At 51.7% G+C, this 23,123-nt stretch overlaps 1 protein-coding gene and 1 long non-coding RNA gene across 2 annotated transcripts; one reads left to right on the forward strand and one right to left on the reverse strand.

Moving 5' to 3' along the window:
* Positions 1–5,485: 5,485 nt before the first annotated feature.
* On the reverse strand, positions 5,486–15,716 carry LOC142870482 (uncharacterized). Its single transcript, XR_012918849.1, has 3 exons — positions 15,404–15,716; positions 6,800–6,840; positions 5,486–5,930 (listed from the first exon to the last, which is right to left on the reverse strand). It is a non-coding gene; the product is annotated as an uncharacterized LOC142870482 (long non-coding RNA).
* TPBGL (trophoblast glycoprotein like) lies at positions 12,248–13,414 on the forward strand. The gene has a single exon (XM_076001298.1). The coding sequence runs from the start codon at positions 12,248–12,250 to the stop codon at positions 13,412–13,414; it is 1,167 nt and encodes a 388-aa protein (XP_075857413.1).
* Positions 15,717–23,123: the final 7,407 nt, after the last annotated feature.

Genomic DNA, 23,123 nt, shown 5'->3' on the forward strand with positions numbered 1-23,123 from the left:
CACTGTCCAGGAAGCTGGGCATTCCCCTAGGGTGTTGCTATTCAATCCCACCTCTGGCTTGCCGTAGAAGAACCTTGGGAAATGTTCCAAATGCTTTTTTGAAATCAAGATTCCCAAGACTCCAACAGAACCCTGATCTATTACAACTCGGGTTCTCCCAGAGCAAGAGGGATGAGAGATTAGCCCAACTTCTTTTAGGTAAACCTAGGCTGGGGCCTGGTGACCCTACATTTTCTTCTTTTTTTAATGATATAAATTGTTCATTTTCTGCTCTTGGTTAATGCTGTTAAATTGGAAGAGTTTTCAGTGATCAGTGAAAAGTCCCAGTTAGAAATGATCAAATGAACACAGGCTACCTGCCTACAGCAGTTGTCTGTTGGCTGAAAACAGTTTAAAACCCTTCAGTAAAAACCCACCACTAGCATAAGAAATGTGCTTTCTGAATGAATGAATGTTTTCTATAGGAAGATGAACATCTGTCCTGCTCTTCTGACTCATTTTAAGTGTGGAATGGTAAAACCCAAATACTTGCCATCTTGTGAGTCCAACTTCACATTTTAAAAACATAGCAACATTGTGTCTTAATAAAAGCTTAGCTGTGTATTTTAAGACCTAGAAAATAAGCTTGGCCAACCATGACTTTCAAAGTTTTCTAAGATTATGGAGAATACAAGAAGCCAGTACAAGAGGAAATAGAATGAAATCCAGCAGGAATAATTTGTAATTAGAAAACCCCACGCAATTCTTCAGCCGGGGATAATGGTGATCCATCTTAAAAACACACGTGTCCCACGCTGGGCACTGATGAGCCTAATCAGACACACTCCACCGGCATTTTTCACAGTGCCTAGCGGCCCTTAATTGCTGGTGGGTGTGTGCGGGCAAACCTCTTGGGCTGCTCTCAGGAGATCATGATTAAGGGCAGGCCTGGAGCCAAACAGCCAGGGGCGGAATCCCAGCCCTCCTCCTAATCATCTGTGACCTCAGGGAAGTTACTTACCCCCTCTGCACCTCAATGCTCTCATCTTCAAAATCAGGACTAAGAACCACCACCTTTAAGGGCATTGGTGTGGAGACGGCATCAGCTGCTAGGGGAAGCCTGCCTGGCCCACACTGTCTCTCCCCTCCCAGTTGCTACTGGGGCGCTCGCAGGCAGAACCAAAGGAGTGTCCACTTCCCTGCCTCTCTCCTCTGTTAGGGACTCTGGGCCCTGCCAGAAGGCCTGGCCTGTGTGAAGGGGCACTGTGCCCACAGTGGCCCTGCCTTGAGGCCCCGCAGGCCCTCTCCTCAGTACCCGCCCCACTCTGGCCGGTGGCCTGGCGGTGGCCCAGCTGGCCTGCCCAGCAGGGGTGGCTTCGTTCCAGCAAGGGCTGAGCTTCTTCATTTTGTTTTCGGCTTCAGCTTAACTATCAGGGGCAGCAAGGGGGGAGAAGAAATGTGCTGTTCCCAGGCTTCTGCCTCCTGTGCCTCACCCCCTGACTGGACATTGTTTTGGGCCCCAGGAAAGTGCCCCCACAGGTCCCCTGCATGGTGTCCCATGGATGGGAGTGACCCGACTCTCTCTGCCTCTGCAGCACCTCCACCATCTCTCCATCTGTCTCCCTCTTTTTGGGTCCTCTCCTGCCTGTCATGTCTCACAGCTCTTCTCAGCGCTTGCCACATGCCCGACCCTTCCTGGGCTGAGCATTGGGGGCACATAGATGACATAGGCAAGGGCTCTGCCTGCCGAGCACTCGTTTCACAGCACCAAGAACACGGGCTACACAGTGCACAGCCTGAGCTGGACCCTCCACTCAGCCCCTTTTAAACTGTAATCTTGGATCAACCACTTAACCTGAGTGTCTAGCTCTGTATTTTAAAATTAGGGCCAAGGTGCCTCTATTTCAGGGCCATTGTGAGAATTAAATGTGGTCCTCTGTATAAAGCCTTCAACTCAGTTTTCTGCACACAGCAGATGCTCAGCCTGCCTGCCTGCCCTCCCTCTTCCCCTTAGCTGGTGGCCTCTTCCAGACAGAGGGCCAGCGGGGCCCCTGGGTACAGGGGAGCCCTGCCCCCAGCCAGGTGGGGCAGTGTCAGATGAGCCTGTGCGGGGCCAAGTCCACAGAGGCAGTGGGGGCGAGGACCAGCCAGGCTCTGCCTGCCAGATGCTTTCTTTCAGTAGACTCAGTCCTCTGACCTCCTTTTTCTCTCTCCCAGTGGCTAATTAGTGCTGATTGTGGGCTCCTTTTTAGCCTTTCCTTTTCTGAACTTCCAACTGGCTTCTTTTTTCCTTCCCCGGGGCAGGGATGGGACCACACTGACAGGGCACAGCTAAAGCCCCTACCATAGCCAGGACCCGTGCTAGAGATGGATCAGAGCTGTTCATGTTGGCTGTGCCATGGGTTGCTGAGGCCCAGAGTTTGGGGTTGCCCCAACAGAGAACTTCTTACCTACTTCCTCTGCTATCCATCCATCTGTTCTGAGGTCTCTGTCCTATGTCCAGGATAGGTGGGACAGCCAATAATCAACATGCTGGCCAGCCTGCAAGGTCTTCCCGACCCCCACAGCCTTCCACTGAGTGATGAGCTCATAGAGGTCCCCAGGGATATCACACCCCTACTGGGTGGGGGAAGCTACTCCAACCCCACCTGGGGCTGCATGCTTTCTCTGTCATTTTGGTACACAGTCAAGGAAATCTGGGGTCCTAAAACCAGACCCACTGGGGGAAGCTAGCCATAGATCATCCTGGTAAATGGCCATCCTGAGGCTGGGGAGAAAAGGCTCTGGGTGGCAGGAGCTCCTGTTCTTGAGGCCACAGCTGGTGACAACAGATGGTCTGCCTGCAAAGAGCAGGCTCTCGGGGGGCTCCAGCACTCCAGTGGAGGGGGAGATGCACAGTCAGTTATGAGTCCCAGGGCCAAGTGTTAGCAGCAAGGGGGGGGGGGTTGAAACCCAAGGTGGGACCCTAACATCTTCAATGATGAGGAAAGGACTGCGGCTGCAGTGAAATGAAGCTGCCCAGCTGGGCAGAGAGGAGGGCTGTGGCAGCTGGAGCCAGGAGGGCCACCACTTCCAAAGCAGCACAGATCAATGCAAATGGTAGGAAGTTCAGGGCGATGTCATGTTCTGACATGAGTTCTGAGCAGAAGTAGAGAAAGAAAGAGACTGCAGGAGGGGAGTGGTCAGAGGAGGCATCGGGAAAGCTTCCTGGAAGAAGAGTGTCACTGTAAAAGTTGTGCAATCTGGTGTCAAAGGTTTGGGAAGTGAACTGAAGATGAGCTCCAAGGCCCACAACTCTACATTCTCGGCAGGTGCCGGGGGTAGACGCTGGAGCTTCGCAGTGCCAAGGTGTCCTCCCTGCTCCAGCTCCAGCAAACGGGAGGCTGCCACATGTTCTCATCACGCCTTCTTCACCTGGAGCCAGAGCCTGCTGCCTGTTGGCCCCTCTGCTAATGGCTTCCAGGTGTGTCCTTGCGCCCCTGGAGGGAGACTTCCTAGAGGACACACCCCCTCCTGCCCACACCCCATCCCTCTAGTCACCTTCAGCCACAGTGCCTGGGGCAGGCCCTGGTGCCCTGCTGCAATCTCATTCCAGATGCGAGGGGCGTGGAAGGTAAGACTGCCTCCTTGTCTGATTGGCTACTGAGTTCTGAGGCCTCATCACCACCAGTGTGTGGAGCCCAGGTAGGAACATGAAAGTTGTCCTCTGGAATAAGACAGCTGGGTGGCCTGCTGCATCCTTGTGAGACAAGTGTGTCTGTGCCGGTGGCTCTCTGACCATGGGCCTGTTTCTTCCTGCATATCTGCAACTTTCTCTCTGCTGTCTGTCTTGCTAATAATTTGTCTCTATTTCTAAATCTATGTATCCATGTGCTTCTCTGTGTATTTCACAGCAAAGTTTTCCTTGACTATAATGACAAGTGCCATCAGTGTTTATTGTCTAATAAATAGAAGTTCAATATTGCCTTTCCTGCTTCCCCTCCCTGAGGCCTAAAGTTTTCATTCCAGAGTTATTTCCAGCCTGAATAGGGGAAATCTGATTCATGTTCTTCGGGGAGTGATTTGGACTTAAGAAGGCAGGAGGCTTGTAGCTGATGAACTGCAAAGCATCACTGGTGACAGAAATCACTCATGCATGGCTTGGAGCAGGCCCCAAGGCTCAGACACTTAGTGGTCACTGGGTCCATCCTCTGGTCTGAGCTGATGCTTAAGTGAGCATGTGCTCCTGGATCCGAGTTACACTGACCACCAGCTCCATCTGTCCCCATCCTCACCATTATCTCCTTCTTCATCACTGTCACTACTGTCATCACCACTATTACCATCATCACCACCACTATCACCATCGCCATTACTGTCAACACCACAATTCATACCACAGTCACCATCAACACCTCTGTTCCATTACTAATGTCAGACACTTTCAGGTTGCTTTTCAATAGCTATTTCTTCTGTATCCTCAGTAACAATACCATACCTTTTTGCTGGATACATTATCTCACTAGCCCTTCAAAGCTAGTTTAAGTGTGGCTATGTAAGGGAAAGTGCTAGATGAAATTATGAGATGTGCCAATAAAGAGCAGGGGCACCTTTGTTTATCTTTTTCCTCCATTTGCTATCTGATGGATGGGCAGCACTCTAGAAAGCCACTCAGACCACAAGAATGAGGACTATACCTTAGGGAAGGTAAAGTGGGAGGCTGGAAGGAGTATGGGGTCATCATGCTGTGGAGAGACCACTCAGATGCTAGACTCCCACATCTGGGCTTTGTTTTGTGAGATAACAAACAAACTTCTATTTCTGCATCATTTAAGAGATTATTTGGGGCATTCCGATGCATACAGTTGAACCTATCCTAATTACTATACATCATTACCACATATTACTTTGCATTGAACAGTCCAGGACAGTGATCTATATACGGGGCCAAGAGGAAAACAACAGGACGTGGGAGAAATCCCTACCTTGGGAAGTGGCCATGCTGATTCAGACAGTGGCAAAAAGGATAAAGATATTCAGCACCATGGACAGATCAAGGATCCCAGTTGTCAGGGACAGGGCAGGAAGAGGTGAGAAAAGAGTTTTATTTGTGGTAGGGCAGGTTATTTTCCTCAAGATATGTTCTGTGCCAGGCACTGTGCTAGGAACTGGGCTAAATACCAAAGATAAATTCCCACTAGGTCCACATTTAACTCCTGGGACGCAAGCAAGCAGATCAGCATGTGAAGGCTTCCTAGAGTAGAAGGAAGGGACTGAGAAGCCAGCTGAGGGGAAGAACAAGAAGACTGTGTGACAGGTGAGACAGAACACTGAAGAATAAGGGACACTTGTGGGTGGGGCGAGGCCCAGCTGAAAAAGGGTGAATGTGTCAACTCGTCTTTGAATGAAAGGAGAGTGTAGCCCTGGGCAGGAGTTAAAGACAGTGAGATTTCAGTATTTCTTTATTCCTCAAATTCTACATCAGTGGTTCTGGTTTCTAGTCCTAGACTTCTATGATGCTGTGATTGTCAGGACACATGAAATCTATGATCAAGATTCTATGATTCCAACTCTAAGGCTCTGCATCAGTTATCTACTGCTGTGTAACAAACCACCCCAAAACTTAGCGGCTTAAAACCACCACCATTTTATTTGTTCACAATCTGTCAATCAGCCATTTGGCTCAGGTTGGCTGGGCAGTTCTGCTGGTCTCACCTGTGGTCACTCAGGCAGCTGGAGCCGGGTAGAAGGTCATCTGGGAGCTCGTTGGTCTAGGGGGCTTCTGCTGGGGTGGCTCATTTTTGGTCTCCTCCTCCAAGAGGCTTGCTTGTGTTTCCATACATGGTGATTTCAGGTGAGCCCCACTGCACTGGCAACTTTTTAATCCTCTACTTGCCTCATATTTGCATGATGTATCATTAACCAAAGTAAGTCACATGGTCAAACCAAAGTCAGTGTAGGAAGAGATGGCACTGAAGTATGGATTCATATAGGCAGGATTCATGTGGGACCATTAACATCACAACCTACCACAAGCTCTAAGTGTCTCATTCACCACCATTCATATTACCAGCACCATAAGAATCAATGTGCTGATTCAAAAAGACCATGTTCTATGGCTCTTTCAGTCTGTAGTTCTTATAACTCTAATGTGTTGATTCTAAGATCCTGTGATTCTAGAACTGGAAGGCTCAATACAGCTGAGGAAGAACATGAGGACCAAGAGTAGGCTAATGAAGTTGGGCAAACAAAGGTCACACTCAGATCTGAGCAAGAACCCACCTGCCTCTTCCATCCCCAGGCCTCAGCCCCTATCTTCCTGCCTGGATCAGGGCAGTGGCATATGCACCAAGTCGGGAGCCAGAAAACCTAGATTATAGGCTCTGTTCGATCATGAATCAGGTTGGCCCCAAGCACAGCTCTTGAACTCCCAGCATTCTCACAGAGCCACAGAGATCCCAACCTTCCGAATGATGCAGAACAGTGGCAAAGCCAGGAGAACTGGGCCCACTAACTTCTGTTATCAGGAGCCTGGGCCCTGGTGCAGTTGAGGAAGAGGGTTTTGCTCTCATTTCTTTGAACTGCATCCACAGCTGCTGAGTTTTAAGGAAATCAATATTCAATAGCTTATTGCCCTTGGTCGGTCCTGACCTCTACTTGCAAAAGAAAAAGGGGAAGGGGAGGGAAGGGGAGGGAAGGGGAGGGAAGGGGAGGGGAGGGGAGGGGAGGGGAGGGGAGGGGAGGGGAGGGGAAGGGATGGGTCTGACTCAGATCTTTCCCCTTTCTCCCCGCCCACTCCTGTCCCTGACTCAGACAAGCTGAATCCTGGGCCAGCCCCTACCTGGCCTTGAGCCTCAATCTGCTGTGCCCTTTAGCTTCTCCCTGAAGATGAGTGTAGAAACAGAGTGGCTCTTTTAGGGAAGGAGGCCTAGACCAGCACAGCAAATCATGAAATTTTACAGCTAGAGGAGGACCAGCAGCAACCCACCAGCTGAAGCACCTTGTAGCACAGGTGAGGAAACAGAAACCCAGAGAGGGACAAGGTCCTGCTCACAGTCACACAGCCAGTCAGTAGTGACCAAGACCAAAAGCCAAGTGGGGTCTCTACCTTTTTCTAAACTTCAGTTTCCAGTTCTAAACTGGGATGACAAAGCCGGCCTAGGGCGCCACTTACAAACTATAAAGCAAGGTACCAATGCAGTTAGGAATCCACTTTTTTGATGGCCTGGGGTGGGAGGATTGAGGTGGGGGCAAGAACATTTTCAGAGAACTCATCCAGCTCATTTATTCTAGCGTCCCCCAGGGGCCCGGGCAGCAGAGTGGAGGAGGAGGGTATTAAATATCAGAGAGTTATTTAAAAGCCGGTTGCCTGCCCCTCAGAAGCAGAACCCGCCTCTGCTGACTCAACGGAGAAAATGAATCTTGGGCCTATGGATTTTCGTGTGTCTGATGGTGGTGGGGGAAGGGGGCAGTGAGAAAGGGGTGAACAGCAAGGCCCAGAGCGAGGCCTTCCCCTCCCTGTGGTCAGGAAGCTGTGCAAGAGGAGAGAACCCTCCCCCACGGCCTAATGACTGATCTTCATCATGCCAGGCCTGCCCGGCTGCTCCCCCATTCGCCTGGAGGAGGAAGGGGGAACAGAGGGAAAGGGAGGCAGCACGAGGACAAAGGGAGCCTGGGTCCCAGGACCCCTTGCGCTATAGCACCCAATCTGGAAGGGCCCCCAGCCGCCCTGCCACTACTTTATAGCTGGGCAACTAAGGCCTTAACTGGGGTGGAGCCAAGTTCAAGGTCACACATTAAGAAGGTAGGGGCATCAACTTGGGCAAATCACAGTATTATTGTCCCCTTCCAGACCTCCATCCCTAAAAAGCTAAGGGGCATTAGACTAAAAGGCCTCCAAGACCATCCTGTTCACACACACACGCACACACACACTTTTTTACAGGCAGAGAAACTGAGGTCTGGAAAGACAGAGACTTGCCCAAGGATTTCAGTAACAGTGAGACACTTCTGATGACAAAATAGAACTGGAGCTTGATGGGGAAGGAGCTACCTGCTGGATGACCTCAGGGAAGTCACCAAACCTCTCTGTGCTCCCTACCAAGGCTCAGTGGAACTCAAAGAGAGCAGAGTCTGTACCAGGAGAAAAGGGACCCAGTGGAGGAGCTAGAGGAACAGGGAGGAGACAACAGCTTGGGAGGCTCAGAGAGGGGCTCTGGGACCTAGTGGGGTAATACATTGAAGAACTGAGGTCCAGTGTGGCTGACGTGGGGCGGGCGGTCACTCTGCCTTTGTGGGGATGGGGTGCCTTGCTCGTGTTGAGTCCTAAGGAAACCCTGAGGGCCTGAGCTCTTGCCCACAGGCTCCCCTGGGATCTGACCCAGCCACACTCCGGGAGAGAGGGATCCTAGGACGGGGAGGGCTGTGGCAGAGGAGATGAGCAAGAAACCTGAGCTCTTGTCCGGCTCAGGTCCCAGTCAGCTGTGCAACCTTGGGGAAAGCACTTAACCTTTCTGGGTGGTTGTCTCCTGGTGTCGAGGATAGACAGGGGATCCTCACCAACCTCACTTTATAGGGATGGGAGAATAGAGCCAGGGATTTTAAAATCATTATTCCATTCAGTAAACAATTCCTGGTGCCTTCTCTGTACTGAGCCCTGAGCTGTGTGCTGACAACACAGGAAACAAAACCAGTCCTGAGCCCCTGTTGCTGACAGTCAAGGAGCTCAGGGGAGTCAAGCCCTCTGATCACTAAACGAAGTTCAAAGAAAGTCACAAGAGCCACAGGGCTGGACTGGAGAAACAGCCAAGAGGAAAGCACCCAGGGGGTGGGGGGTGGGGGCGGGGGGGGGTGGCAAACAGTCCAAGAAAACATATTTCTACTGGATGCATCAGAGAATAAACACACAACCCCAGACTCAATAGACATGCATTTATTGAACACCTACTGAACACTGACAACTCCCAGACGGAGAGGGCTGTCTTTCCAGAGAACAAAGACCACCCCTCCTCCAAACAGCTCACAGACCGGGGTCTAGGGGAACTTGGACAAGAAAGAACTTGGAAGGGAAACAGCTATACAGAGTAGGGAAAGAGGGGAGGAGGCTGAGTAGAGGCCACACCTTGAGTCAAGCAAGTACAGACTCATTTTATTAATAACCACCATGAATTTGATGTTTGAGGGGAGGGAGAGACATGGAAGAGGGAAAAATTACCTGAGAGCTAATTGAAACCAGAAAGGGACAATGCTGGGGTTGCAAGGATGGGTGGCCGCATGGGTACTAGGCCCCCCGACCCTAGGTGATATGGCTTTTCTTATTTTGACACACTTTCAATTGACTTTATCATAACAGCCCTGAGAGGAGTAGGAAGAAGAGGAATTCAGAAGCCTACCCACTTTACGGAAGAGGAAGCTGACAGCAGCCCGAGGTGGAGAGAGAGGTCGAAGGTCATGACAGACCAACCTTGGCATCCACTCCTGGCTCAGCGTCCTGGGCTCAGGATGAGGCTTTCCGGGAGAGGAGGACCCTCTCTGATGCAGCCCACCATCCTGGACAGAGCCCTGGGCAAGGACCCTGGGGCCAGGTCTAGGCTAAACCCTGACAACCACTGGCTTTGGGACAAGTCCCTGGCCCTCTGGCCTCAGTTTCACCATTTGTACAGCACAGAGAACATCTGCTTTGCTCTCCAGTACCTGATGATTCTAGGTCATCTCTGGGCCTCCTTTTCCCAACTGAGGTGTCACCCCCAATCAAGGCTGCCTACTGTCCTGCCCTTTCCAAGGGAAGGAGCTCTGGTCTTGGCAATGTCTGTGATTCCTCAGGGGCTGGAGGCAGAAGGGTCTGTATGCAGCAGGACAGGGAAAGACTGTTCTGTTCATTCACTCATTCACTTATCCACAGATATTTACTGCACACTCTCACTAGTCCCTGTACTGGAAACATAAAAGTGAAGATGACCTAGTGCCTCCCACTAGGGAAGATGTCAGAGCTGGGGCTTTTAGTTGCAAGGGCCAGTGTTGAGGGGCGTGCAGTAGCAGAGGGCCTGACCCCAACAGCATGTATTTGAGCACTTGTACCCACATGAGAAAAGACACCACCAGCCTTTTACCTCCACAGACCAAGGGCATGGTGCAGGGCAGGTGTGGGCGCCTAGCATGTGGCTAATCTCTGGATGCATGTGCTTGCATGCATGGGTCTGAAAACTTGCCCCTCTGAGAATGCACCCAGAAACTTACACAGCCCAGAAATATGCATATTCAAGTATGTATGTGCTTATGAATCTAAGGACACATACCAGGACGCACTCAAACCTATGATCCTATGTGCACATCTATGAATGCATATGTATATGAGTCTATACATACTCGCATGAGGTACACCTAAGCCTGCCTAGAATGGTGAACAAGCTTGTGTAAGCCTTCCCATGCATGTGTATGCACATCCAAGTAAGCGTGACTCTGTTCACATGCAGACACACCTACGTCTGTGTCGAGCTTGCCTTCACCTGTACAGATACATATGTATGTACAATCTCATGTGTGCATGTGTATAGATGTGTCCAGTCCTGCATGTTCAAGTTACTGTTCTCCATCTGCCAATACCTGGGAGAGCTATTAGTGGGGGAAAAAGGGCTAGGGGAAGGGAATGCTGGGGGACCCCCACCATCACCAGCCCTAGTCCTTAATGTTGGTCTTTGCCCAAGACCCAGGCCACTGCAGGGTCTGCCTCTTCTCCTTAAGTGGTATTGATCCGTTGGTCGATCTGTTAAATATAACCTTGGGGAAAGAATGAACCCAACAACGTCCCCAGTTCAGGAGAAAGAGACTGAGTGATTCTTGGGAGAAGGGGGGGAGGCCTCTATCCCAACCAGTTCTGCTGATATCGGAATGGCCTGAGGATCAGGTGTCAGCCTCTCCAGTGTGAATAATTCATGCTAAGGCTAGGAATGTTCTCTTCTCAGGAGCCTGTCTCTTTAAATCAGGTCTGGAGCTTCCCAGTTGGGGGGAGGGGGGGAATCCAGAACAAAACAAATCTATAAACAGCTCAGCTCCCACCTCAGCCTTGGCCCCTTCTGAGACCCCCACTCCATGCTGCAAAATCTGCTCCTGTTCTTCCAACCTCTGGAGCCGGGAACCCTCCCACCCCATTCGCCACTTACAGGTGGGGAAGCCTGAAGGGGTGGCTGGGCTGGTTGATGGTGTCTAACGGAACCCCAGGGGTCTAGTGGGGTACCGAGATGCCAGAGCAGGGAGGGAAAGCAAAGAGCTGAATCACTACACACACACACACACACACACACACACACACACACACACACACACACATCGGTCCCTGTGGTCAACAGAGTGCTTGAGCAAGGAGTCCAGCCTGGTGGGGAAACCAGATGGGAGAACTCCTAGCAGAGGGAGAGCAGCCAGAGAGTTGGGGGCAGGGGTGCGGGGGGACGGAGGGAGACTTCCACAGGGGATGGGATCGAGAAAAGTCTAGTCCCACAAGACCTTCAGGTGGTGACCCAACGGGGTCCAATGGAACTGGGGTCGCAGAGGAGGCGAAGGCTGGGGATTTTCCAATCTCTCTCTCCTAGTAAAGCCCTTTCCCTGATCACAGAGATTAGGAAGAGGTTGAAAAATTAGTAACTTTCTCAGCGCCCCCTTCATCCCTGCCTCCTCTGGTAGCGGCCGATCTAAATTCCTCTTCCCAAAATTCTTCCTGGTGCTGCCCCACCTGCCTGCTCTCCCCAGCCGGCCCTGCCCCACACGTGCCAGAGAGAGGGGAGGAAGGAACCAGCTTAATCCTGGGGGATGGGGAGAAGGGGGGGAAGCAAGTCAGAGCCTCGCGGAGCCAAACTTCTCAGCAGCCCTGGAGCTGGAGAGGGGGGAGAGAAAACGCAGCAGCCGAAAGCCCTGATTCTCCGGAGCCTCCCACCCCGCCTCCCTCGGCGAGGAGGGCGCGGAGGCTCCGCTGGGGGCGGAGGAGGAGGCTGGGAGGCGGGGAGGGGGGAGGCAAACCCTGCCCACTCGGCTCGGAGCCCGGAACGGCCGCGGAAGTCGGAGGCCGGCGCGCAGGGTGAGGAGGGCAGCGGGGGCGGGGGGCTCCGCTGCCCGCCTAACCCCTCTCGCCCCCAGCCAGGAAAGTGAAGGCTCCTCGGACTTTCGAGACGGCGGACAGACCCACACAGATTGGCAGCCACTCCGGGTCAAGGACTTGCCCCACCCGTGCCTCCCACCAGGCGCTCCCAACTCACTGGTGAGCGCAGCGGCCCGGGTGCTGGATGCAGGGACGGCCGCGATGGCCCCGCGCGCGGGACAGCCGGGGCTCCGGGGACCGCTGCTGCCGGGGCTGCTGCTCGTGGCGGCGGCGCTGAGCCGGCCCGCTGCGCCGTGTCCCTTCCAGTGCTACTGCTTCGGCGGCCCGAAGCTTCTGTTGCGCTGCGCGTCGGGCGCCGAGCTCCGGCAGCCGCCGCGGGACGTGCCGCCCGACGCGCGCAACCTCACCATCGTGGGCGCCAACCTGACGGTGCTGCGCGCGGCCGCCTTCGCCGGCGGGGACGCGGACGGGGACGAGGCGGCGGCGGGCGTGCGCCTGCCGCTGCTGACGGCGCTGCGCCTCACGCACAACAACATCGAGGTGGTGGAGGACGGCGCCTTCGACGGGCTGCCCAGCCTGGCTGCGCTCGACCTGAGCCACAACCCGCTGCGCGCGCTGGGCGGCGGCGCCTTCCGCGGGCTGCGCGCGCTGCGCTCGCTGCAGCTCAACCACGCGCTGGCGCGGGGCGGGCCCGCGCTGCTGGACTCGCTGGACGCCGCGCTCGCCCCGCTGGCCGAGCTGCGCCTCCTCGGCCTGGCGGGCAACGCGCTGGGCCGCCTGCCGCCCGCCGCGCTGCGCCTGGCGCGCCTGGAGCAGCTGGACGCGCGCCTCAACGCGCTGGCCGGCCTGGGCCCCGACGAGCTGCGCGCGCTGGAGCGCGAGGGCGCCCTCCCCGGGCCGCGCCTGCTGCTCGCCGACAACCCCCTGCGCTGCGGCTGCGCCGTGCTCCCCCTGCTGGCCTGGCTGCGCAACGCCACGGAGCGCGTACCCGACGCGCGGCGCCTGCGCTGCGCCGCCCCGCGGGCGCTGCACAACCGGCCTCTGCTGGGCCTGGACGAGGCGCGGCTGCGCTGCGCCGACCGCGACGCCGACGGTCGCGGGGAAGACGCGGAAGCCGCGGGCCCGGAGCTGGAAGCCTCCTACGTCTTCTTCGGGCTGGTGCTGGCGCTCATCGGCCTCATCTTCCTCATGGTGCTCTACCTAAACCGCCGCGGCATCCAGCGCTGGATGCGCAACTTGCGCGAGGCCTGCCGGGACCAGATGGAGGGCTACCACTACCGCTACGAGCAGGACGCCGACCCGCGCCGCGCGCCCGCCCCCGCCGCGCCCGCCGGCTCCCGCGCCACCTCGCCGGGCTCGGGCCTCTGAGCTTCGCCTCCCGGGGGCTGCCCCTGCCAGCTGGTGATCTTACGGGGGCCACCTGGCCTGAAGCCGTGGACATGAGATACCCGCGAGGTTGGAGCTCTTAGACCTGCCTGAGACCTTTGGATCCTGGCATTCCCCAACTCGGTGGCCCTGACCTGTACCCCTTCTCCACCGCCTCTGAGACCTACCGTCACAGACCCAGAGACATACCTTCTGGTTCCAGAAACCCCAACTGCCCACCCTAGGTTCTGAAACATCCCTCCTGGACCACTGAAACCCCCTCCCGGTTTCAAGACCCACCCATAGACCCTGTCTGTCCTTCCATCCGAAAGCTGCCTCCACCACCCTGGGCTTGGAGCCCCGGCACTAGACTGCGCTGACCCACATTTCCAGCTTGGAGCTCTCAGCTCTCCTCTCAGGGCTCATGGGCCCTCCCATCCCATTCTGGTCTCAAAAGCAGAGTGCCCCTATCAGAAGGTTTTTGTGGACTTTGAGCCCTTTGTCCCATCCCAGAGCTCTGAGCCTTCCATCCTACATGGAGACCCATATCCTTGGGCTCTGAAGGTCAGGCACCCTCCTCCTTATGAGGATATATTTCATACCCCTGCCTCCCTCATCACACACAAACGCGCACGCACACACACACACACACACACAGAGCTCTGGCTCAGGCCCCTCCCTTCCTCGGTCCAGGCATGGGCTGAGCTCCCAGTCTGTATCCCCCAGGGACAAGCACACTCCCTTCTACCCTTAGTGTAGAGCCGACCCTCAGCCTTTTCCACCCAGGCTCTGATCTCCCAATACTCAGTGCTTGCCCCCAGTCTCAGACTCTCAGCTCTTCACCCCAGTCTGAGTTTCATCCCACTGCCCAGGCCTTAGGCTCTGGACTCCCCCACATCTAGTACCTGTACTCAGTCCCCACCTCTGCCACTCACTAGTCAAGATCCTGGATGTGTTCACCCCCTCTCCTCCCTGGATGAGATCTCCAGTCTGCCAGACAGGTGCAGGTGCCAAGCAGCCCTAGTGCTTACTGGCAGGCCCCGTGGGGAAGGAGAGAGTCCTGGGTGTGTGAAGGGGATGGTGTGGCTTCAGAACCAGGGTCTCCCGTCTGTCGTGGCTGCAGAGAGAGGCAGGGAGTGGGCTCTGAAGGGCAGGGAGCTGCTGCTCACTGTTTTCTCCAGGCTCTTTCTCACCTAGTGTGGTTCTTCTCCCTGGGGTTTCTTTGCTGCCATGACCCCACCCCATATGCCTTCTGGAAGAGAAAGGGTCTTGCCTCCTGCCTCAGGCACAGGCTCCTGGTTCAGGGTCAGAGCCTCAGCACCCGCCTTCTGCATGATCCCAAAGCACAATTGGTGAGTAGGGAGGGGCCACCTCTCCCTGACTCCCCACCCCCTAGGTCAGGCAGAACGGCTGGCCTGTGCTGTCTCTGCACACAGGAAGTCACCCTCCTTTAATATATTGGCTTGAGGCCTGCCTTCCCACCCGTCCCCAAAACTCTGGATCTCCCTCGGGCAGTTTTCTATAAAGTCTGCAATAATCTCAGACACTCTGCTCTCGTAAGTGGTGCCATGTCATTCCCGATGACCTTGGGGCACTGATGGGGGTGGGAGGGGATACGTGGGAGGGCATTTTGGACTCCCTGAGGTGGAGCAGTGGGTCCTACTTGATGTGTTCTCCCTGACTATGAGAGAAGAAAGGGGCTCTGACTGTACATGGCAGGATTAAAGCTAGACACTTGAAGGGACTTCCCATTGGGATGACGCTGCTCTCCAAGCCAGTCTGTGTTTTATCCTCAAAGGTGGGGTTATGCACAGCCAAGGTGGCCTCGGATGGTTCCTCTGCATCTTCAGGGTGGGGGTGGGGATGTAGTTGGACTAACAAGCTAACAGATGAGGCTACGTAGAGGAAATCCATCTACAGAGGATGAGGCAGTTATTCAGACAGGGAAGAGGAGGAATGGTTTGCCGTAGGGTCATCCCTCTGATGAATTACCTGATACTCCTTATGCCCTCCGTCACGCCATGCTGTCCTGGCTGGAGGGGTAAGAACTGCACACTCGATATGGGAGAGGCTGAGAACAGCAGCCTAGAGGTCGGGGGGAGGGGTGGATAAAGTGACTCCTTGAGATATGTGGAGCAGGGGGACAGGTGGCTTCTGGGCCAGTAAGGCCTCAGGCCCCCAGGTGGGATTATTTTGCATTCAGGGTCACAGAGTTCTAGAACCATGGGGCAGAAGTCTAGAATCCGGGCATTTTAGAATCTTAGGGCCACATAATTCTAGAATTTGTGCCTTGTAAACATCGAGAAGGACCTCAGAGGTAATGTGGGAAGCCTGCTAAACTGTCTCAACAGGGAGCTGCCTCATGATGGGGAGCTCACTCCCTTCCCTCCTGGGGGCACTGGAGACACAGAGAGAAATCAGACCTAAGATGTGCCCATGGAGGCCAGACAGGCAGAGGGATGAGGGAAAGAGAAGGGAGCCTAGAACAGATCTTACGGGGAAAGGTGAGATGGGGGTCTGGCCAGCTCCGCCCCGACTCCCCGACACCACCGCCCACTCCAGACCCTCTCTCGGCGGTGCCAAGGCCCCACTGGATGGCCGGCCTCCTGCCCTAGTGGCACACTGTGAGTACTGCTGCAAGTGCGAGGTGGGCCAGGCCCGGAGGCCTGGGAACTGCAGGGGCCAAGAGGCAGAGGGAAAAGTCTACCTCTAGGATGTCGCTTTAAGAGCATTCGGGTAGGGAGCAGGAGAGAAGAAAGGTGTGTGTGTGACTGTCAGAGATGTGGCAGACAGGAAAGCAGCTGTGCACTGAAGGAACATGGCAGACTTCTCCAGGTTCTGTGACCCTGCGAACTTCTGGAAATCGCCTTGCAAAAACGTCTTCTTGAGACACCTTCCACTTGCATGCTCCCTGGCCTGCTCGCACCCCTCGGCCCTGCAGTGGGAGCCAGGCCGGCCTGTCTAGAGTTAGAGGACCGGGTCTGAGTCTGAACTCGGCACCCGACTTGCCACGTCACCTGGCCCTTGGTCAGAAACACTAGTTGAGGCCCGACTGCGTGCCGGATGCTGAGATTCAGCAGTGACCATGGCAGAGCAGCTCCTGCTTCCTGGCCCAGCCCGACACTGTGGCCTTGGATGTCCCTGCCCCTCTGGCTCCAGGCTGGGGCTGGACTTGTGACCTCTGGAAGCACGGCCTGCTCTCCGTGAAGTCCATCTCCTTTTTCATTAAGTCTCTGCCTGGCAGACTCTTGGCCCTAATTTATGGGCATGGCCTTTCCCAGACTGGGAGAAGTGACGGGGGCAGTTAATATTCCTGTGGTAATGTACTTGGCCGCCTTCGGAGTCCCCTCCTCCACTCCCTCACCCCTGCCTCACCACCCCCACCCCCCTCCCTCAGCGCTGCCACAAGGCAATTTACCAGGGATTGGCCAGAGCCATGCAGAACAGTAACTCTTCATTGGATGGGTGGGGAAACTGAGGCCCAGAGTGCGCAAGAGCCCATCCAGGTCACACTGGTTGGCAGGAGCAGCTCAAGAGCCCAGGATGTCCCCAGATACTGGGTCTGAGTATCTGGCAGGGCCACCACACCTCCTAACTTGTATCTCAACCCTGTGGTCACTGCCTCCAGGAGCCAGACCCAAGCCTGTGGCAGCCTGGAGGTGAAACAAATGAAGTGAATGATGGAGGGGAGGGAAGACTCTTCAGCCTCCACTGGCAGCTCCCAGCAGGCTTCAGAAATCCCCGCCAGCATCTCACAGGCAGCAGCCCTGCTGGGACCCATGTCCACCCTCCCAGAGGGGAGAAAGGGGCCAGTTCTGGACCCCCAAGCTCTGGGGTCCCCAAGCATTGAAGTCATTATTCCTGTGATTCTATTCTCTGCTGAGCACTTGCTGAGCATGAGTGAACCAGATCCTGCTTCTGTCCTTGGTCAAGACAGTGACCATGTAGGGTCACCGTGATCATAATGCACAGGGGCCCAAGGAGACCTTAATAAGGTGATCATCCAGACTGGCAAACTCTGGCGTGAAAAGGGACATTATTAATAATGACACGGGTGTGAGAATGAACTGGGACTGTACCAAGCTGGTGGGCCCTGGACTCCACTGACTTTTGACAAGACCTGGAGGGGACAAGAAAAAGTGCTAGACTATTAGGCGAGGCCGGCTAGTCCACCAGCACTAGGTGACTGTTACACTCCCTTTCCTGGAACCCTGTTCTCCAGCCATACCAAACTACTCCAATTTTAGTAACTGAGCCCAGCTATTTGATGTCCCTGTGCCATTGTCACACAGTCCCCTCTGCCTGGATGCCTTCCACGACACATACAGCATTCGAGGCAACTCGGGAGTCCCCTGGGCCTTCTTGACCTCACTCTTTCTCCCATTGCTGTGCCACCCACACCTTTATCTGTACTGACTGGTTTTCTTGTCCCCTGTCTGCAACAGACAAGAAGCTGCCCCCAGGACAGAGGCTGGGCCCAGTCCACTTTTAGGCACCCAGTCTTGGTGTGAAGAGATTTGTGAACACTCTTGCAGTCCCCAGCCCCACAGAAATACAAAACACAGGGGAAGAGGCACCACACGGGGAGCTACACGTGGGATGAATGCAGGCTTCCTCTGACTCCATGGCCTCTCGCTTCATGAAGCTGAGGTTGCGGCGATATACGATGCCGGCATGGCCAGCTGCTTTGTTCTACAAAGTGAGTAGACAGAAAGAAAATGCAGTTTTAGAACGTGATTGTGCAAAACACAATTTAGTCTTGGCTTCCTAACTGTGGTTTTCTAATACAGTGATAGCTTCCTGGCCCTGCGTTTGGAATACTTGTGCAGGGCTTGGTCGGGGCAGCGCCCACCACTGGCTGAGCCTCACTTCCCGGCCCCAGGGAGCTGCAGGGAGAGCTGTTTGCAGATCTGTGTCCCCGCAGAGACAACTTTAACTTTTCTCTGCATACCTACGCCATCTGCTGGTGGAGATGGGAAAGTTCCTTTTCTCAGTCAATCCATTCAAGTATTTAAGTGCCTACTATGTGCCAAGCACTGTGCCAGGAAGAAGCAGGAGATACGATTTTGAAGAAAACTGACAAGGCCTCTGCCCTTATGAAACAATAATAGTAATAACTTTCACTTGTATCATTTGCCATGGGCCAGGGATTGTTCTAGGCACTTCACATATTTATCCTGACGACGGTTCTATGAAGTAGGTATCGTTATTCCTCCTTTACGGATGAGGAAGCTAAGGCACATAGAGGTGAATAATACGCTGAAGGTCACATGCCTCACAAGAGGCCAAGTTCGGCTTAGAACTCAGGCTCTGCTCCACAGCCATGTTCTCAAACTGCCAACAAGTAAATGAATAAGCAAGATACTTCTGAGGAGGAAAGTAAGCAGAGTGAGGGCCAGGGAGGGAGCTCCTCCGAGTAGTGTAGTGCTGGAAGACCCCTCTGAGAAGGCAACCTACACTGAAGAATGGAAAGAACAAGCTACATAAAAAGCCTAGGAAAAAGTAATCCAGGCAGAAGAAACAGCCAATGCAAAGGTGCTGAGACCAAATAGTCAAGTGTCACATGGGATGCAAGTGTGGCTGTTCTAGCCCTAGACACCTCTCCAGTCTATCCTTTTTTTTTTGAGACAGAGTCTCACTCTGTTGCCCAGGCTAGAATGCCTTGAATTAGCCTAGCTGAAAGCAACCTCAAACTCCTGGGCTTCAGTGATCCTCCTGCCTCAGCCTCCCGAGTAGCTGGGCCTACAGGCATGCGCCACCAGGCTCTGCTAAGTTTTTCTATTTTTAGTAGAGATGGGGTCTCACTCTTGCTCAGGCTGGTCTTTAACTCCTGACCTCAAGTGATCCTCCTGCCTCAGCCTCCCAGAATGCTGGGATTACAGGTATGAGCCACCAGACCTGGCCACTTCAGTCTATCCTTATTCTCCATCCCCACCTGGTCCCAGCCTCCACATCTCTCATCCAGATCCCTGCCCCAGCTTCCTCTCTGGTCCCCTGCCTGCAGTTTCCCCTCTGGTCTGTCCTGCGCACTGGGCCCAGCCTTTGTCCTGAGGGTAGCTTCTGGTCTGGTGCAGACATGGGGCAATGAAAATGCGTGAATCTAACCCCGCTTACTGCCCTGCCTAAACCTGGCCCCTTGTCTTCTGGATAAAAATCAGGTTCTTTGGACTGATCATCCATAACCCCCACCTCAATCTCCTGCCAACTCTTCCAGGTCCCTTCTTCCCAGCCACACAAATGTCCTTACAGTTTCCTGAAGGTCCCAGGTTTTCTCACCCTCTGAGGCTCCCATGTGCTGTCCCTTCTACCTGGAATGTCCATAGCCCATTCTCACCCACCTAACTCCAAATTCAGTTCAAGTATTTCCTACTATAGGGAGTGTGCCTAATTCCCCATCTCAGCCACCCCAGCTGAACGTGAAGACCCTCTGTAGGGCTCTGACAGCATACTGTGGCAACATGTGAGGCCCATGTGCAATAGCCCTCAGCAGCAATTCCAAACCTTTGTCATCATGCCTTACCCCCCTATAGATCTGTGAGCAATTTGAGGAAAGGGATTGTCTTATTTATTTTAGTGTTTTCCAGGCCAGCACAAGCTCTAGCAAATGGTACATACCCAATAAATGGTACATGGTTTGCCATGGTACATGCCTATGGTTTGCAGTTGTGAGCTATACACTGTTTGGGGTTTTTTCTTTTTCATTGAAATTTATAGAGAGTAAAATCCATTTCCTTTTGGCATACAGTTCTATGAGTTTTGACAATTATTGATAAGATAGGGAACCATGCCATCACCCCCTCAAAATCTCTCCTGTTGTCTCTTTGTAGCCAGCCCTCCCCCAACCACAGCCACTGGCAGCTACTGGTCTGTTTTCTGTTCCCTTAGTTTTGTCTTTGCCAGGTGCCAGAATGTCGTATAAGTAGAATCATACATATTTGTCCTTTTATGTCTGACTTCTTTCACTTAGCATAATGCATTAGAAACTCATCCATGTTGTCAGTAACAAACTATTGTTATAGTTTATTCATTTTTATTGCTAAGTAGTATTCCATGGTATGGCTATAGAATAGTTTATCCATTCAATAGTTAAAGACCATTTAGGTTGTTTCCAGTTTTGATAGTTACGAATATAACCACTATATTCACTAGCCACTATAAACATTCATATACAGCTTTTTGAAGAAATATCACTTTTTATTTCTTTTAGGAGTGGAATTGGTTAATCTTATAGTTAAATGTTTAAATTTCTTTCTTTCTTTCTTTCTTTTTTATAAGAGATAGTGTCTCACTATATTGCCCAGGCTGGTCTTGAACTCCTAGCCTCAAGGTATCCTCCCACCTCAGTATGTTTAAATTTATAAGAAACTTCCAAAGTGTCTGTATCATTTTGCATTCCTAGCAACAATGTTTGAGAGTTCTGGTGTCTCCACATCTTCATCGCCAACACTATTTGTTGAAAACAACAATTGAATTGCCTTTGTACCTTCGTTGAACATCAATTGACCATATATATGCAGGTCTATTTGTGGATTCCCAATTCTGTTCCATTGATGTGGGTGTCTATTCTTCCACACTACCACACTGTCTTGGTTACTGTAGGTTTATAGTAAGTCTTGAGGTCAAGTAGTGGAGACCTCTAGCTTTACTCTTCTTTTAAAAATTGCTTGGCCATTCTAGTTTCTTTACCTTTCTATATAAATTTTAGAATCAGCTTGTCTATATCTATAAAAACAATCCTGCGGAAGTCTTGATTTGAATTGCCTTGACTCCATTGTCAGTTTAAGGAGGATTGACAACATAACAATACTGAATCTTCTGATCTGTGAACATGTTATAGCTCTCAGTTTAGTTAGGTTTATTTAGATTTCTTTCATCAGTATTTTTTACTTTCCAGCATAGAGATCATGTACATATTTTGTTGGGTTTATACCTAAGTATTTCAGTTTTGGGTGCTTTTATAAATGGTATCATCTTTTAAATTTCAATTTCAATCATTCAAATGTTACTGTACAGAAGGACAACTGATTTTTGTATATTGATCATGTTTCCTGCAACCTATCCAAACTCTCACTTATTATTTCTGGTAGCTTTTTTTGTAGATTTCTTGGGATTTGCAATGTCCTTAATCAAGATGTCTGTGAATAGAGGAAATTTTATTTCCTCCTTTATAAGTAAGCCTTTTGTATCTTTTTCTTGCTTTACTGCCCTGACTAGGACCTCCAGGACAGTGTTGAATAAGGGTTATCAGAGTAGTAATCCCTGCCTTGTTCCCAATCTTAGAGGAAAAGTATTCAGTCTCTCACCATTAACTATGATGTTAGATGTAGGGTTTTTTGCAGATGCTCTTTATCAGGTTAAGGAAGTTTTCTAAAAGTTGTTTGTTTTTTTAATCATGAATAGATGTTGAATTTTGTCAAGTGCCTTATCTATTGAGATAAGCACTGCTTTAGCTGCATCCCACAAATTTACATATTTGTTTTCATTTTCATTTAATTCATAATATTTTCTAATTTTCCTTGTGATTTCCTCTTTGGCCCAGTTAGAAATATGTTGCGTAATTTCTAAATATTTGCGAATTTTCCAGATAAGTTTTTGTGATTGACTTCTAGTTTAATTCTGTTATGATCGGAGAAAGTATTTTTTCATGATTTAAATTCTTTGAAATTTGCTAAGGATGTTTTTATGCCCAGAAAACGGTTCTTCTTGGTTCCATGTACATTTGAAAAGTGTATTTAATTGTTTAGAGAGGAAATATTCCATAATGTCAATTAGGTCAAACTAATTGATATTGTTGATCAGGTTTTCTGTATCCTGACTAATGTTCTGTCTTCTTGCTCTATCAATTACTGAGAGGGGAGTGTTGTGGATTTGCATATTTCTACTTTCAGTTCTATCACAGTTTGCTTCATGTGTCAGGAAACACCATGATTAGAGGCATATAAATTTAGGATTGTTATGTTTTCTTGGTAAGTTGACACTTTTATTATTATATAGGTCCCCTTTTTATCTCTGGTAACATTCCTTGTTCTGAAGTCTACTTTATCAGATATTAATATAGTATTTCCAGCTTTCTTTTTATTATTGTTTGTCTGTATGGAGGATAAAGCAACTCCATCTTGGATGCTAATCTGCATGTTGACTTCTGCTTAACCAGTTAAGATTTCTACTTTATCTTTGGTTACCCTAAATGCTGCCCTTAGGTCAAAACAATGTTGACCCTAAATCCTGCCCTTAGGCAGGTTCACAAGGGCTCCTTGCCTCTTTCCCTGAGGGTTTGGATTCAATTTTGTCTTACACATTTCTTCCCTATGGTATATAAGCCCTGGATCCCAGAGATAATGGTGCAGGATCCACTGGCTGGCAGCTGCCCAGGACATGGCTTCTGTTCATGAGTCCCTATTAAATGTTTCTCTCTGAGAAACTGGATATGTCAGCCTTTTTCTTCAGCCTCTCAGCTTCCTTGGCTTTTGGGAGTAGGTTTGCACAGACCTGCTCTCAGTGGAACAGCATGGTATATCTTTTCCATTGTTTTGCTTCTAACTTACCTATATCCTTATGTTTATTTAAAGTCAGCTTTGTTTAGAGAGCATATAGTTGGATCTTGTTTTTTTAATCCAATCTGGCAATCTCTTTTATGTTTAGACCATTTACATTTAATGTGGTTATTGATATGGTTGGATTTAGATCTATCATTTTTATTTTTCTGTTTGTC

The sequence above is a fragment of the Microcebus murinus genome, chromosome 4 (assembly GCF_040939455.1).
Source record: "Microcebus murinus isolate Inina chromosome 4, M.murinus_Inina_mat1.0, whole genome shotgun sequence".
NCBI classification, from domain to species: domain Eukaryota; kingdom Metazoa; phylum Chordata; class Mammalia; order Primates; family Cheirogaleidae; genus Microcebus; species Microcebus murinus.

Bases quoted from the DNA above. Each gene is read 5' to 3' on its own strand.
- TPBGL (XM_076001298.1), top strand. From the start codon at position 12,248: ATGGCCCCGCGCGCGGGACAGCCGGGGCTCCGGGGACCGCTGCTGCCG.